Here is a 17,613-nt window from a genome sequence, read left to right as displayed (position 1 = left end):
ATGTGACTTCCGTTCTACTTCTCAAAACGGTGTTGACATGTGTTTTGCTGATATCCACGAATCGTACTCGGTGTCATGTACAACTTTGACAATGTTGAAAATCAGAGTTTTTAAACAATGCGTCCCAAGAACGCACATATTTGAGAATGATGCGTCCCCAGAAAAAAACGTGCGTCTGGCACGTGGGACGCACGACAAAATGAATCACTGAATATTATAATAATTCTGTTCTGTGTTAGGTGCTGTACAATTCAGGCACCTATACATCAGCAGAGTATTCTTATTCACTGGTTCAGATCCTGTGAAAAGACAGAACAAGAATACATGTGAACAAGATGCCTTTGTGAAACACTTATGTCCCCCATATATAAGACCTTTGACCTTGAAGGATGACCTTGACCTTTCACCACTTGAAATGTGCAGCTCCATGAGATACACATGCATGCCAAATATCAAGTTGCTATCTTCAATATTGAAAAAGTTATGGCCAATGTTAAAGTATGACGCAAACAAACCAACAAACCATCAAACAGACAGGGCAAAAACAATATGACTGCCCCAATATAGATTGGGGGACATAAATAAGAATGAACCTGTTTCTATAATATGACATGTAAACATTTCATGTACATATGCCTTTTTCCCAGAAACCGTCTGTTTATTTAATTCAAACTTCTTACCCTTGTTTCTTTTAATTTAACATATAAAGTGATTAAGGGTCAGGTGAATTGCACTTTGAGCTAACGTTATCATTGCGTAAGGGAAGTGATCCCTTTGAGCAGATATCTAATTAAAGGGAGTTTTACATTCACTTACTCTTTTTAATTTTGTGCCTACACATTAGAATCTTCTTTATGATGTAATTCTAATGAAAAACAACATAGGATTTTATGAAGAACAAATCTGTATTTGCCTCTTTAAGACCCCTTTCTCTCCGGTTATGTAGAGCCCTGCTATAAGTAAAATTAAACACGTTCGTTTTGATTCACATGATCCGTTGTATTTTCATCTCTCTAAATCCCAATTTACCACTAAAAAATAAATCTCTTATGTAGATATTATTTGTGTCGTCATTTAAAATATATTTCTTCAGATATAGGCGTTTTGATCTTATATAAAAAAAAATGAAATTATAACATTAATAGTATAAATTGATAGTAATGTAACAACCTTGGTTATATTTCACACGTGTTTGTAATTAAGTTATGCATAGATTTCCAATGTGTCGAGCTTGACTTTGCACATAAGAGGTTTTTTTCTAGCCATTTTGGGAAAAGAAGTCTGGTCAAATAAGGAATTTTTCAAATCAATAAAATGACACATTTGGGAATTTTTATTGACAACATGGACCAAATTGGGATTTTTGTATGAACAAATATTGACACATCAGACCTTTTCCTGCCATTTTGGGAAAAATAATAGTAATTTTACTTTGTCAGATGTTAATGAAATAACATTGAGATATCATAGTCATTAGACCAGTGCCCTAGATAAGCTGCATATCTGCGTCTTTCACCCTATTATAATGTTCAAAAACGCAAAGAAATACAATATCGTGCGTATTTAAAACGCAACCAATATGACTTTAACGCAAATTCGTCAAATTCAATGCGTACAATACAATTGGTTCTATAGAAAATGCTTTGCTCATTTTCGGTATTTCTGTTTGGAATTATAAGCGTAATGCCGCGAAGCTTTTATTCAGCAAGCCCCTGGATGACCGAGCAGGAAAAAAGTCAAAGTTATTCAAACGCTCTGCGGACTAGGTTTCATAGTTAAATAAAGCATCTGACCAAATAATATACAATGACATACATGCTTTTCACCTAATCACTCATTGTGCATGTATTTGCAAAGCGTCTGAACTTTCAGTTTCCATTACAATGCAAAATAAAAATGTATAAGAGAGGTATATAAGAAAGACGTCTGCGATTGTTGCGCCAAAATATCAGTCGATCGCTAACTTTTTTTAACCAAAAAAGCAATAGCCAATAAGTGCCGAATCATTCATGTTATCGATTTTTTTAAGTTTAAAGTTTATATTATGGACAGTTTCAAGGATTAAATATGTTATGAATGAAGTCACCCTATTTTTCAAAATCAATGGGTGAAAACCCTATTTCCAAAATAATTATCTGGGGTACTGCTAGACACTTCTTTTCTTTTCCTTTCTTTTGGTTGGGAATCTTTTTTACAATTTTGGTGTTTGGGATTTGGTCAGGTCTATTTTACAGCCTTTTATAAACAGAAGGAAAACTCAGCCACATTGATTTCTTACTTCAAAATGTTTAGTAAGACTATAGAATAAGCAAATGCATTTCAGGTAGAAAATGACACTCCGATAACAGAGTGCCCGATTTGTTGAAATTCTCTGTTATTTAAAGTGTCCTTTATCAGGAATCAAAGTGTTTACAACATCCTGAATATCTCCTATTAAAACATACTCTATCTTCTTATTTGTCTTATTGAATACTTTCAACATTTCAGTATTTAAAGCACAGTGATCACTCTGCATGCTGGACTAGCAAAATCTTAAATGCGAAGAGTCAAGGTATTTTTATTTTGCTGAAATGTGTACTGATTATTCAGTTTATGCTGTTTTCCGAATGATTTTTTTATTTTTTGACAAAAATCTATCATTCTTCATTGAAATATTTCTTCACAATACAATAGGATATACAAATTATCGAGTCCACTATCTGCAGTGCCTCTAAAACTAATATTAAGGATTATAGGTTTATAAATATCAAGGAACTTATCTTTCGCTCATGAATTTTGTTTTTCTCTATTATTGAAGTGCCATCGGTTATCTAAGTATCGCCATACCCAGCATAAGTATTTGTCTCCAAATTTTCAAACGTTACAGTATTTCATAGGGTCGTGCAAAATCATGTAAATACCAAGAAAAGTAATGAGCATGGAGTTACAATAACATTTTCTTTTGGCAAATATTTATTCTACAAGCAAGATTTCCTGTGATATAACTAGCAGTTTTCAAAGAGATGGAATTTTATAAACACAATCATGGTACTTAGCAATAAACATCTCATAAACAGTCCTGGCACTATCTACTACAGCTCTCACAAACAGAATCTTATTACCAGCTACTTCACAACTCACAGTCATGCTCCTAAGAAGTTCCTATCTTAACAAGAAATGTGTTTGTCAGAAACACTATGTTCCCTACTGCGCCGCTTTGATTTATTTTTTATTATTTTTTGTTTATCATTTGGCAGGTTCAGATGATTATCTCCCTTTAAAGCTTATTACTTTCCTTGGATTTGTTTTTTTTGACCTTTGACTTTGAAGGATGACCTTGACCTTTCACCACTCAAAATGTGCAGCTCCATGAGATACACATGCATGCCATATATCAAGTTGCTATCTTCAATATTGCAAAAGTTATGGCAAAATGTTAGTTTGATGCAAACAAACACACAAACAAACAAACCGACATACAGGGCAAAAACAATAATATGTCCCCCAAACAATATGTCCCCCACTATAGTGGTGGAGGACATAAAAAGTCATAGTAATTATTGTCATCTCATATATACATGTACACTGATGGTTAGGGCTGTCACGATACGCCATGAACGTACTGCGGTATATCGTGGTTGGCAACACTGTATCGCGGTACGTACCGCGATATTTTACAGAATATGTATCTGTGAAGAAAACAGCAGAATAACAAGTTTTGCAAACTTTATTAAACTCAATAATCAGAAAACACTGGTATCATAGTATGACTAGAAACTGTAAAAGAAACTGTAATAAACTTGATAGAAGTAGTCATTGTTATTGTTCGCGTCTTTTTCTAAAATGTCCGCCATGTTGTTTACAATAGCTGTGACTACGATCTGTGTAAATCGAACGCTTCAAGGGCATGTTCAAAATGCGGAGTCAGCGGGCCCAGTATTGAAAATCCGTAGCGTTCTGACTCTTCCTCGACTTATTCAGAATCTTAAGATAACATGATTCGGAAGTGCCATGCTTTGAACGATCAATATACTAAAGAAAGAAAATAAGAAATAGAATAAACATCTTTTGGATAATTATGAACTTACTGTATTTTACCATGCATAGCGTGCAGTTTTTTACCTTCAAATTTAAAAATAAAAATTCAGTGCGCGTAATACATTGACACAACGCTTTCCTGGTTGCTAAATTGTAAAAAATCCATTTCGTGATCGTAAATCTTCACAATTGCCGCCATTTTTTTATTGCAGAAAACTACACCCTATAATGTTATAGACTGAAGGGGCCGTTGTCGAAACAACAAATAGCGGGAAATGGTAGGAATGAACGGGGTAGTAACAGTTTTGACAAAAATTAAAAGATGAAAAAAATGTCTTTGTTGGTGTTTTCACGCATCTTCATTGATTGTTCATTTTAAAAAATCGAGGTATATCGATCCCCGCGTCGTCGTGGTATTGTTTGTTAAAATTTTTGTTGTCATGAAAACTCGTCTTATTTGAAATGACGCTAATTATTTCAATCATATTTCTCAACTTCGCTTTTGCTTTATTTTGATAATTTCATCCAAAGTTTAATGTTAGCAATTCCGAAAATTAACACTCTATGTGAATTGACAGTTTGACGTCATCAAAGGAAAGCCGCTTCCTGTCTGAAGCAATAAAGCGACAAGTTTCTCGCCGACAAAATTGGCTTCCTTTGTCTAGCAATCAACATGCCGAACCAATCCTGTGTTTGTTTCTCAATGGCAATCGTCCAATTAAATAATAGCACATGCAAAGCTCCGCCTTCAAACCTTTTGCAGAGAACGGAGGTGGAGTTTAACTGTTTATTGAGCAAGTGTTTTACGTAAGTTGAAATCCGATTTGCCGAAATTACTCGGCCCTAAGCATTGAAACGACGAATACATTTATCAATGATTTTCTGATCTCTGCATTAATATGCTACCGTGCGAGTATACTACGTAGGTTACAAACCAACAATAGAGATATAGACTCGTTTTATTTTCTTTCAATAAAGACAAACAAATGATATTTGTCTAATGGCTTTACGCTGATAACGCCGATAACGCCAACTGTATGGAATTGAGCCTTCGGGTGTATTGTTTGTCTCACCATAAATTAATTAACTAGACGCAGTGAAGGCGCGAAATACCGGGTCAAACTGGATTTAATGGGAGCATCTCTTAATGGGGAAATATTTTAAGTCGATGAAAAATAAAATGGGATCCATGGACGATTTGCGTAAAATTGGACATTGCGATGTTGCGGGTCTGCAGAAGACTATGTCATACGATGTTGTGAGCGGCAGGTAATAAAAATGTTACACTGTTCAAATGTGAGGAATAGGTAAAAGTGGTCGAATTGAACGCGCAGGGGTCTTGAAAAAACACGCGCGGCAATAAGGACATGTACGGTGTTCTTGAGAGAATAATCTTAAAAATTGTTGAAAATATAGTGCCCTGCAACCCATGCTCCTGATCGTATAAACGCTCCCTACTTTAAAACAAAATATTAAGCGCCTGAAAAACTTAGATTAAATGATTGCGCAATATAAGAATGAAGGCCATTTTCGGCCCAATTTTCAGGTTTTTGGTCTTGAATTCTTTTTTTTCTCCATTTTGGCTTTAAAAAATCGCATGCGCGTTATACATGGGAGCGCGCTATACATGGTAAAATACGGTATTTGAAAAGGAAATCTGTCCCTCATTCCAAAAAAGGTACGGACCCATACATCGCTGTATTTTAAACGTGAAAGTTAAACATCTACAAGTGGAAGCGCTTGCTTGACCTGGATATTAACGGATTATTTATTTAGCCCTTTTGAATCGCTTCTACATTTTTCAAAACGATATCTATATCAAAATAATTATGTAATGTATTTATATATGTGCTAATATAATAATATTAAAAAAACCGGTGCGGCAACGCCGTACCGGAGCGATTTTTATTCACGACATGCACCGCGATATACCGATATACAGGTGAATCGTGACAGCCCTACTGATGGTACTAAATACTTCATAAACACCTTCAAGGTTCTTGTTACTTCCCATTAAATAACCATAACTGTGCTACTTATTACTCAGGGGTGTGATTGAAGTGAAGTCAGAGGGGAGGACAAATCTGTAGACTGATTTTTTTTCTACGCAATCTGCGTGCATAATGCCATGACAAACCTCAAAACAGACATATAAATAAACATTTTCTTAAACTTAATAACTAAAAATTTTTTGAATTTTTAACTTCACATTTAACATAATTATTAACTATTGTGCAAGGTAAACAGTGATCAAAACAATGTGATCCAATCCCTGTAAAAGATGACACCAATCTTTCATTTGAGCTCAATGTCTTTACCTTTGAAACAAATTTTTATAGTAAAATTCATTTAATTAGTAAATACTTACCTGCTATCTAGATAGCTACTTATCCGAAAGGATCGTATTTTATCCGGAAGCTTTCTGTCCGAATCCCACACTTGTCATAAACCTGTATAGGTCAGAACGGTCACAGTGCAGTGCAACCAAAAACGGGATATTACCCAGAATCCATCACTCTTATTCCAATAAAGAATATGAAAATATTAGACGAAGAGCAGGGTGGGAGGTGGGACTCAACGATAGCAGGTAAGTATTTACTAATTAAAATGAATTTTACTATAAAAATTTGTTTTAATAGCTTAAATACGTTACCTGCTATCTAGATAGCTGATTTTGCAGCTGCGGCGGATAGGTTCGCGTATAATATATATATAAGCATAGCTCCCTTTCACAGCGGGACCCATATCTCGGGTTCTCAGCTAAACTTCGTTAGTACGGTATTAACTTAATTCACAGATAAGCGTAATATACCTATGCCGTAGAAGATACTACCGTATGTGCAACCACAAGGGGGCCCAACAAATACAAGTTGTCCTGTTGGCACTCCAGAGAACGAAGTTAAAAAGATGAAAAGGTGGTCTGATTCCTCCAGAAAGCAGCTTGAAGCACGTCAGAGAGTGGGGTATGATTAATATACGCCCACGAAGCCAACATAGCTCGTAATTCATGCGGTCTAATCTTATAAAAGGGATGAATCCCTAGATGAAAGAGAAGAGTAAGCCGTTCTTATAGTTGAGGCTATCCAACGGGAAAGAGAAGCTGCAGACACATCGCCCCCCTCTTTTAAGGGAATGAAAAGCCAAGGTATGCGAAAGCATAGATCTGTATCCTTGATGGAGCTAAGAGAAAGTTTCTTATTATCAAAGAGATAGATTAGAAAATCCGCTATGCGTCTAGCAGAGGGATTGAGGGGATCAATTTTCCGTCGAACACACCAATTAGAGAAGAGTTTCCAGCGAGCATCATAGGCTGCTCTGGTGGACTTTCTCCTTGCAGAGGCAACAAGAGTTGAAGCCCTGACAGAAAAGCGTTTCTTCTGCAGGGATTGCTGGATAACGGCCAGACGTGTAAGTGGAACATGTCTTGATCCACGTGAAGTCTGCCTCTCAGAGATAGGAGATCTGACCTGTGCGAGATTTCCCTGGGAAAATCACACAGGAGACCGAGAAGGTCGTTGAACCAGGATCTCCTGGGCCACCAAGGGGCGATCAGGAGGATCTGGCAAGAGCTCACACTGATTTTCCCTAAGATTAGGGTATTAGAATAGGTGGGGGATAAGCGTAAGCATCCGGTTGATCCCAATCGAACGAAAGCACTTCTTCCGCCCACGCTGCTGGTTTGTACACTGAACTCACATACAGAGGGAGTCTGTGGTTGTCTCTGGTCGCAAACAGGTTGACCAATGGATAACCGACTGTGAGGAAAAACCGGTTGGCCACTTCCTGATGAAGTGTCCACTCCGATGGAAGTAACTGGTGTTTGCGAGACAAACCGTCCGCCAGGGCATTGAGACGACCTAATATGTGTTTGGACAAGAGAGAGACGTTGAGGCTCTTGCAAAGAACAAGTAAGTTCCTTGTTTCCAGATACAGGGAGTGAGAGTGTGTACCTCCCTGTTTCTGGATGTAAGCCACGACTGATGTGTTGTCTGTCGATACCATCACACAGGAGTCCCGAAGATGTGATTGCAAATGAGAAACAGCTAGAAAGACTAATCGCATTTCGAGATTGTTTATGTGCAGGTGAGACTCCTAAGGAGACCACAATCCTGATAATGTCAGGCTGCGGGGTTCCAGGTGAGGGCCCCAACCTTCATTGCTCGCATCCGTTATGAGATGTAAAGAAGGTTGCGGGGGAAGAAGCGGTACTCGTGCCAATAGGGTCTCCTTGTCTAGCCACCATTGAAGGTGGGGGACTAAGGACAGAAGGATGGGAATCTGTGTTAGCAGATTGTCTGGAGACCATTTCCAACAAGCTGAGAGATAGTGCTGAAGAGGACATAGAAGAGAAGTCCCAACTGCACGAAGTCTGCTACAGAGATCAGGATACCGTTGAGCGTGAACGACATCCACTCCTATAATGATGAGGGCTAGTCGAGGTAGACGATGAGTCATACGACGATGAGCCGGAGGTGGAGGAGTAGCGGCTCTGAAACATAAGACACTACGCGTTTACGTCTGTGACTCACAGTAGAAACGAGACTGCGTCTACCGTTGTGGAGCACTGACAAAGTAGTGTCAACATCTACGGTGACCAGAATGGTCTGTGGCACAGACCGGTACCCGGTGACCGGACCGGTCATAACATGAACAGTGACCATACCGGTCAATGACTGGTGACCGGACATAGCATGACCGGTGACCGGACCGGTCAGTGACCAGTGACCGGACCAGTCATAACAACCAGTGACCGGTTGACCAGTGACGACACTGGTCATAGCATGACTGGTCAATGTTGACCGGTGACGTCACCGGACCGGTCAACTGGTTGTTACCCGGTGACCGGTGCCCGATGAACGGACCAGTAATTTTGGCTAACAGACGGCTTGCGAAGTGCATAAGTCTGGCCCCGACTGGTACCTTCGGCATCAGAGGTTGAGGCGGTAGAAATGGGTTTGACCTAGGGCTGACCTTTGGAAGGTCCACCCTTGCCGAAGGAAGGATTAAATGACTTCTTGTCCGGATTGGGTTTGCCCTTACTCCAATTTTGGCTAACAGACGGCTTTCGATAGGAAGATGATCTGTTTTGAAAAGGAGGCCTATGTGTGGGCTGACGTGGAGCAGAAGGACGCTTTGTAGGAAAACTGTCCCTTTTAGCGTTCTTGGCCGGTAGGGTCCTGGGGGCTTAGAAGCAGGGCGCTTAAAAACCACAGGGCGCTGGCCAGAGTTGCTCCTAGCTAAGGAGGCATGTATCTGATCTTCACAATCAGCAGTAAGTGCCGCCTGTATCCTCCCTCCGAAAAGAGAATCTGCTGTTAAAGGAGCAGTTCGAAGGGAGTTAACGCCTGTTTCCAAAAGGAAATTATTGGGCAAGGAAGAGAGGATGAGGTCTCTCCGAAGCCTTAACCTCTCAGACATTGACAACGCAGCATTGTGTGATAAACACTGTGTAGTACGTGAAAGGTGTATCAACAAGGCACGGAGCCCATCTGGGATTGAATCAGAGAGCTCCCAAACCATGTCTAAGGCTGTGGCTGCCATAAGATCTAGCTGGTTAGACAGACCTATGGAACGGTGTTCTCTCAGATCCCAATTTTCCAACAGGGAAAGAGGGACTGTTGTATGGGTAGATGATGAAGGCATTGTAAGGGACAGCTTACTAATGTCAGCATCAGGAACCAGAAGTTTGGAAAGGTCCAAACCGGTAGAAGGGTCGGGTACCCGGGCCTTATTACTTTTCCCGCCGTCCATATGTTTAGGCTCCGTCAGCTCCTTAGGGCCTTTCCATGGATATGGCGAAGGTTTATTGGCTGGCTCAAGTGACTGGAATACAGCTATTGTGGAAGAGCCAATAGGAAGGGGGAGATCCACTCGAGAAGTCGCCTTACTTATCCTGCCAGGCTCCCGTCTGCGGGCTACCTGTTCTGTAACGGTAACAGCAGATCCTGTAAGAGACAAGGAAAGGTGGGCGCAGAAGTCCTCATCAAAAGTATGGAACATAAGTTCGTAAACCTGATTGATAGAGGCCAAATAATAAGGTTCGGCCTCATTAGAATCCGAACCCGCCTCAATCAAACCGTCTGCGAGAGCATTGGATTGATTGAAACCGGTGGATACAGAAGTAGGAATACTAGATTCATCCGCTTCTATCATGAGAGGATTGTTTTTTTCGGCACCATCAAAGATATAGCTGGTGAGTGAGGTCAATCAGTGATCAAGTCAGCAGACTCACTTTGAATATAAGCGGTCGCTGGTAAAGGATCAGTCAAAAAAGGGACAAAGATTCCCGGCGACTGTTGGATCCACAAAGTATTGGGATTTGATGGTGTAGCTGCAGCCCGGGGTATACTACTATGCAATGTGGAAGAGACCCGTTGGGCTGAAAACGCAGCCGAAGTGGTTAGGTTAACCCCTGTACCTGGAGCCTGATATGTATGCAAACTAGTGTTTGAATACAAATTATGCCCAGTGGTTGTAGGAACAGCTGAAGTGTGTGTTGAGGCCAAAATAGAGGCCGACACACGTGGAAGGGTGTCACTAGATTCCTCAGAGAAGGATCGCCTAGGGGACCGAGAGCGCCTAATAGAGGAAGGTCTATGTCCCTTATCCCTGCAATGCAGAGACACTGTTCGGCGACGCTGGGAATGATGTTTCCTGATGGAACGTCTCACAGAGCGCTGGCGTGATAGCTCTTTATGAGGAAATCTACGCCGAGAAACACTTGGTGAGCGTGAACAACGTCCATTCCGATAATGATGAGGGCTTGTGAAGTAGACGATGAGTCATACCACGAAGAGCCCGAGGTGGAGGAGTAGCTGGAAACATCAGACACTACGCGTATATGTCTGTGACTCACACTAGAAACGCGACTGTGTCTACCTTTGTGGAGTAGTGACAAGGTAGTGTCAACATCTACGGTGACCGGAACGGTCTGTGGCACAGATCGGTACCCGGTGACCAGACAGGTCATAACATGACTGGTGACCGGACCAGTTAGTGACCGGACCGGTCAATGACCAGTGACTGGTCATGGCACGACCGGTGACCAGACCAGTCAGTGACCGTTGACGACACCGGTCATAGCATGCCTGATGACCTGACCGGTCAATATGGACCGGTGACCGGTGAAGTCTCCGGACCGGTCAACTGGTCATTCTCAATGAACGGACCAGTCAAATTTTGACCGGTGTCGTCACCGGTCAAGGACCGATGCATGGCATCTCCTGATGCCATGTGGTCGAGGTCGTGTGGGGAAAAGTCCCGGCTAGCCGAACTTTCCCGACTTTGACCTGAGCCACGCATGTTGCGTTTCCGGCTCTTGAATGGTCTTTGCTTGATGGCCCAGGTTTCTTCTGACCAATTCACACAGAAAGGGCAGCAGTTGTCCTGGTTGTACCCGGCACACGAAAGGCAGCTGTCATGGTTATCCCAAGCTGCTCTAATGTGGCCACACGAACAACGTGTTTGAGGCATTTGCCTGAAACAAACAAACAAATCACAAAACAATACAGAAATAATCTGATAATAACGGAGAATTTTTTCAAACACAATTCAAAACTTCTCTAGTTCTGTAAAACAGAAAAATCCAGCAAAACAGAGCAACAATTAAGTAAACAACAAAAATGTCAGCCTAGTATATCGCATCCGGAATAAGAGTGATGGATTCTGGGTAATATCCCGTTTTTGGTTGCACTGCACTATGTGACCGTTCTGACCTATACGGGTTTATGACAAGTGTGGGATTCGGACAGAAAGCTTCCGGATAAAATACAATCCTTTCGGATAAGTAGCTATCTAGATAGCAGGTATAGTATTTAAGCTATTAAAATATGGTACACACTCTCACAGTGTTAAACTAACGACACTACCACAGGATCCGTAGTTCAAGATTTGTTCACATGAACTACACTTTGCCTTACCAGGACAGTGAATCTTCAATACCGATTCAGAAAGTGGTATTGCTTTCTGATTTATATCCAGTGTTGTTACTTTCAATTCCCATTTTTAAACAAGATGTGTTTGTGAAAAACTATGTCCCCGTATATGACGTTTGACCTTGAAGGATGACCTTGACCTTGACCCTTCACCACTCAAAAAGTGCAGCTCCATGAGATACACATGCATGTCAAATATAAAATTGCTAGCTTCAATATTGCAGAAGTGACATTACATGAGCAATTTTGACCCATATATTTGACCTTGAAGGATGACCTTGACCTTTCACCACTCAAAATGTGCAGCTCCACGAGATAAACATGCATGCCAAATATCAAGTTGCTATCTTTAATATTGCAAAAGTACTCATAAAATGAGCGATTTCGGCCACATATATTTGACCTCTGACCTTGAAGGATGACCTTGACCTTTCACCACTCAAAATGTGCAGCTCCATGAGATACACATGCATGCCAAATATCAAGTTGCTATCTTGAATATTGAAATATTGCAAAAGTGTACATTAAATGAGCGATTTTGACCCATATATTTGACCTTTGACCTTGAAGGATGACCTTGACCTTTCACCACTCAAAATGTGCAGCTCCATGAGATACATATGCATGCCAAATATCAAGTTGCTATCTTCAATATTGCAAAAGTTATTTTAAATGTTAAAGTTGGCGCAAACCAACAGACCAACCAACAGACAGGGCAAAAACAATATGTCCCCCACTACTATAGTGGGGGACATAAAAAGCACTTATGTGTGAATCTCCAAGATTTTTGATTTTGTGAGGTTCATTCGTGCTTTAAGTAATTTTGATTTTCGCTTCACAAAAACTCCAATTGCAAACAAAACAACAAAAAAGTACCAAACACATGGTAAAAGCTTGATTTTAATTGGAAATCGGGAAACGACAGCCAATGTAATCACTTGTTACAACAAGAGCACCGCCTTGCGGGTGCAGACCGCTCATCTATTTTCTTTTTAAAGGTGAAGGGACTCTCATTTTCAATCACAAAGGAGGGAGGAGTGGAGTGAAGAGGGGTGTATAGTGTGGGGTTGTGGACATTTATTACATTATCTTCCAAAAAAGCGAAAAAAATAAAATAAAAAATCGGGGGGGGGGGGGGGGGGGGGGGGGGGGGGGTTTTGGGTGCGATGGTTGGACGGTATTTCAAACATAACCGTTTTAAAAAAAAAATGGGGGGGGGGGGTATAGTGTGAGGGTGTGGTGATAATTTGTGAGATGATCTTAAAAAAAAAAAAAAAAAAAAAAAAAAAATCAAATAAAAAAATTGGGGGGGGGGGGGGTGGGTGGGTGGGTGGGGGTATAGTGTGAGGGTGTGGTGGTCATTTGTGAGATGATCTTAAAAAAAAAAATAAAAAAAAATTAGGGGGGGGGGGGGGGGGGGAGGGGGGGAGGGCACGGGGGATGGTTTGGGTGAAGTCTATTGTGGTATGTCAGGTAAGAGTAGTTTCATCAAAGTATCAATCAAATCTAATCATAAATAAAGAAGTTATGGCAATTTTAGCAAAATTTTATAATTTGACCTTGAGAGTCAAGGTCATTCAAAGGTCAAAGTAAAATTCAAGTTGCCAGGTACAGTAACCGCATGATAGCATGTAAGTATTTGAAGTTTGAAAGCAATAGCCTTGATACTTCGAGTGGATCGAAACACAAAATTTAACCATATATTAAAAGTTACTAAGTCAAAAAAGGGCCATAATTCCATAACAATGACAACCAGAGTTATGCAACTTGTCCTTTTACTGTACCCTTATGATAGTTTGTGAGTGTTCCAAGTATGAAAGCAATATCTATGATACTTTAGGGGTAAAGTGGACCAAAACATAAATCTTAACCAAATTTTAAATTTTCTAAGTATAAAGGGCCCATAATTCCGTCCAAATGCCAGTCAGAGCTACATAACTTTGCCTGCACCGTCCCCTTATGATAGTTCATAAATCTTGCAAGTATGAAAGCAATAGCTTTGATACTGTAGGAATAAAGTGGACCTAAACACAAAACTTAATCAAATTTTCAATTTTCTAAGTATAAAAAGGGCACATAATTCTGTCAAAATGCCAGTCAGAGTTACATTACTTTGCCTGCACAGTCCCCTTATGATAGTTAGTAAGTGTTGCAAGTATGAAAGCAATAGCTTTGATGCTTAAGGAATAAAATGGACCTAAACACAAAACTTAACCAAAATTGTCAATTTTCTAAGTATAAAAAGGGCACATAATTCTGTCAAAATGCATGCCAGAGTTATCTAACTTTGCCTGCCCAGTCCCCTCATGATAGTAAGTAAGTGTACCAAGTTTGAATGCAATAGCATTGATACTTACTGAGAAAAGTGGAACTAAACGCAAAACTTAACCAAAATTTTCAATTTTTTAAGTATAAAAAGGGCACATAATTGTGTCAAAATGCACGCCAGAGTTATCTAACTTTGCCTGCCCAGTCCCCTCATGATAGTAAGTAAGTGTACCAAGTTTGAATGCAATAGCATTGATACTTTCTGAGAAAAGTGGACCTAAACGCAAAACTTAACCGGACGCCGACGCCAACGCCAACGCCAACGCCAACGCCGACGCCGACGCCGACGCCAAGGTGATGACAATAGCTCATAATTTTTTTTCAAAAAATAGATGAGCTAAAAATGCTTAGACAGAATCTACCAGTGTAATTTGCGGAGAGGTTTTGCGGGTGGCGGATATTTCGAGCCGCTTATGACGTACATCCACGGAATCTATCGTAACATAATTTTACAAACGTAATTTTACAAACGTAATTTTACAAATTTTCGTGATTCTCAGAAATGACCCTGTGACAACCTGCTCGGCAGAAATCCCCAAAATTCACACCCCTATTACTCCCACACTCATATACACCAGAATGGTCCTTATTAATTTCCATCTCAGACATTGGCGTGCCACTTATTTCTCCCTATTCCACTCTTATATACATGGAAATGGTTCTAATAATTTTCCATCTCATAGACATTGTCACACTACTCATTATATACTTCCACTCTCAAAAACATGGTAATGATTCTCATTACTTCATATCTAAAAGACATTGTTGTGCTACTTATTACTTCCTATCGTGCTTTCCTATACATGGTTATAGTTCTAATTTATTCCCGTCTCATAGATATTGTCGTGCTACTTATTACTTCCACTCTTATATACCGGTACAAACAAGAGTGAGCACTTACTTCACCTTTTGTATTGATTAATTAAACCTATTTCATAAAAAAGCAAAATACAGTCAATCTTGTGGATGCGACCACTTTATTTAAGCACCCTTTGTCTTCTGCGACCGCTTTTAATTCCTCCCCCAGCTTTTTCACTCTATTTTGTCATTGTATCAAGCAACTTGTCGTACGCCACCAGCAACTGGTGATTTTTGAGTACTTTGATGTCCAATATTCGATTTAGCAGCCATGTGGTGATACAATTTGAAAATCTGTTGATCGTTAAGGAACAAACTTGATCGCAGATTTATCGTCAGTTTGACGTAATAAAAGGAAAGCCACTTCCTGTCAAGAAGCCATAAAACAACACTTTCTTGTCGATAAAATTGGCTTCCTTTGTCTTACTCAAAATGCTAAACCAATCGCTTAATAGCACTTGCATAGCTCCGCCTTTTGAATCTTAAACAGAGAACGAGGGTGGAGTAAACTGTTAAGTGCTATTACCGTGCGCTGGTATCCAACACGTGATTCACGCAGGTTAAATCCAAATTATTTGCAATGGCAATTACTCGGCAAAAGCGTTTAAACAATAAATACATTTTTCTCGGCTTTCCGCAAAAGGCCAAGTGGTTCCCATATACCAACTTCCTGTACATTGCCAAAAAATGGTGAATGTTTGTGTTTACGAAATTCTAAAAACAAATTTATTGTCAAAAACAGCAACAGTGTTTTGTTGGATTATGACTGGTTATACAAGTGCGTAAGTTATGAAAGCTTTAATGAACATTTAGTTCTGGTTATCTCATGGTGAATTATGCTACTATAACTTGGATTTAATAATTATTGTATAAACTTATGATTGTATTCATAATATAATATCAAATATTTCTTTGAACCTTAGCTTAAGCACATAATAAATTGGAAAACTATAATTAAAATTATAAAAAAAAACATTTTTCTGATTAGGACTTTACCATTTAAATTAAAGCAATGTAAAGATTATCAATTAAGTTAACAGTTGATATACCTTCCTGTATCTCTGCAAATGGGATGAGCCAACTTTCATCATACAGGCGCTTTCGTCTTTGCGCTCGAATATACTGAAAACAGAATCACACATATAGTCTATTTAAAAAATATAATTTGCATAACAGATTAACACCAAATATATAACTCGAGGGTTTGGCGCAAAACTATTGTAACTCTGATTTTTTCTCCAAACTACTTTCCACTTAAATTGTACATATTTTCATACCCTGCATCCATAAAAAAATATGACAGTTATATAATAAACATGTACACTTTTATGGTGATCCTGCAAAAATGTTGTATCTAAAATAGGTAAAAAATGTATTGCAACACTATTGTATTTCAAGATACATTAGTGTTGCAATAACATATTTGAATCCAAACAAAAAGTCATATTGCAATACTATGGTATCTATACATACAATAGTGTTGCACATATAAACTCAGTAGTTATATATTTTCCTTTTTATTGCAACACTATTGTTACTCAAGATACAATAGTTTTGCCAATTAATTTGCATTTATTTTCATATAAATATATTTTGTGCAAAACTATTGTAACTTGAGTTACAATAGTACTGAACCAAGTTTTACTGCATTTCCAATATATTTTCAGTGTAAATAACATTACGGATGTTTGAATTTACACAGGAACATAAGTTTAAGTATGGCATTTCTGACTATGATAAATAACATTTTGGATGTTTTAATGTATACCGGTACATTAGGCTAGGTATGGTATTCCTGACTATAATAAAATAATACTTTATAGGTACGATAAAGTTATTTATATTCAGCACATTGTTATTATGATTGGGTGCAATAAAAATGCCAACTGGGTATAGGCTGAGTTAAAAACTTTAAGAAAGCTATAGTTGTAAATTATCCGTGTGTAACCTATACCAGCCTCTTTTTGGACGAACAAAGACGCCAGCAGCAGCGTGGTTTTTCTCCAAGACTTCAGGAAATTTTTCGGCATTGCGTATCGGTTTTTATTATTCATTTATTTCGTATTTGAGCATTGTGCAATCACAATTGAGCTTATCGGCAAAATGTGATTTTTTAATATGAAATACATGTATTTGTAGCATCCAAAACCATATTCCTTTGTTCGTTCTATTTTTAGCAGTGCGCGTGCTTGACCTACTTTGATACATGTAAACAAAGAAATTCAAAACTAACTGCTGGTAAATGTGATTTTGTTTCATTGCAAATTACTGAGCGATTCTTCGTTACGATGTTTAATACTCTTATTTTAGGTCACTCTTTTACCAAACGCCTAACGAGATGGTGCATACAGAACAGTTGTACTAATATGAATTTTGATTCACAGCACATACAAGTTTACTGGCATGGAGTCGGAGGGGCTACAATTATGCATCCAGACAAACCCAAGTCTGTCTGGACAGATGCTCATCTTGTCAG

General features: G+C 39.2%; 1 protein-coding gene across 9 annotated transcripts in view; it reads right to left on the bottom strand.

The window, feature by feature from the left end:
- The window catches only part of LOC127861598 (speract receptor-like), a 767,747-nt gene that overhangs the window by 506,552 nt on the left and 243,582 nt on the right, over positions 1-17,613 (bottom strand). For all 9 annotated transcript variants that reach the window (XR_008040289.1, XR_008040290.1, XM_052400229.1 and 6 more), the window contains one exon: positions 16,187-16,259. Coding sequence is in view for 7 of the 9 variants with exons in the window: in XM_052400229.1 (XP_052256189.1) it covers positions 16,187-16,259 (73 nt within the window). In the remaining 2 variants the exon portion in view is untranslated. The remainder of the gene's footprint in view (positions 1-16,186; positions 16,260-17,613) is intronic.

Source organism: Dreissena polymorpha, chromosome 16, assembly GCF_020536995.1.
Source record: "Dreissena polymorpha isolate Duluth1 chromosome 16, UMN_Dpol_1.0, whole genome shotgun sequence".
Classification (NCBI taxonomy): domain Eukaryota; kingdom Metazoa; phylum Mollusca; class Bivalvia; order Myida; family Dreissenidae; genus Dreissena; species Dreissena polymorpha.
Note: the sequence above shows the minus strand (reverse complement) of the source record. Positions and strands in the feature narration are given on the sequence as shown.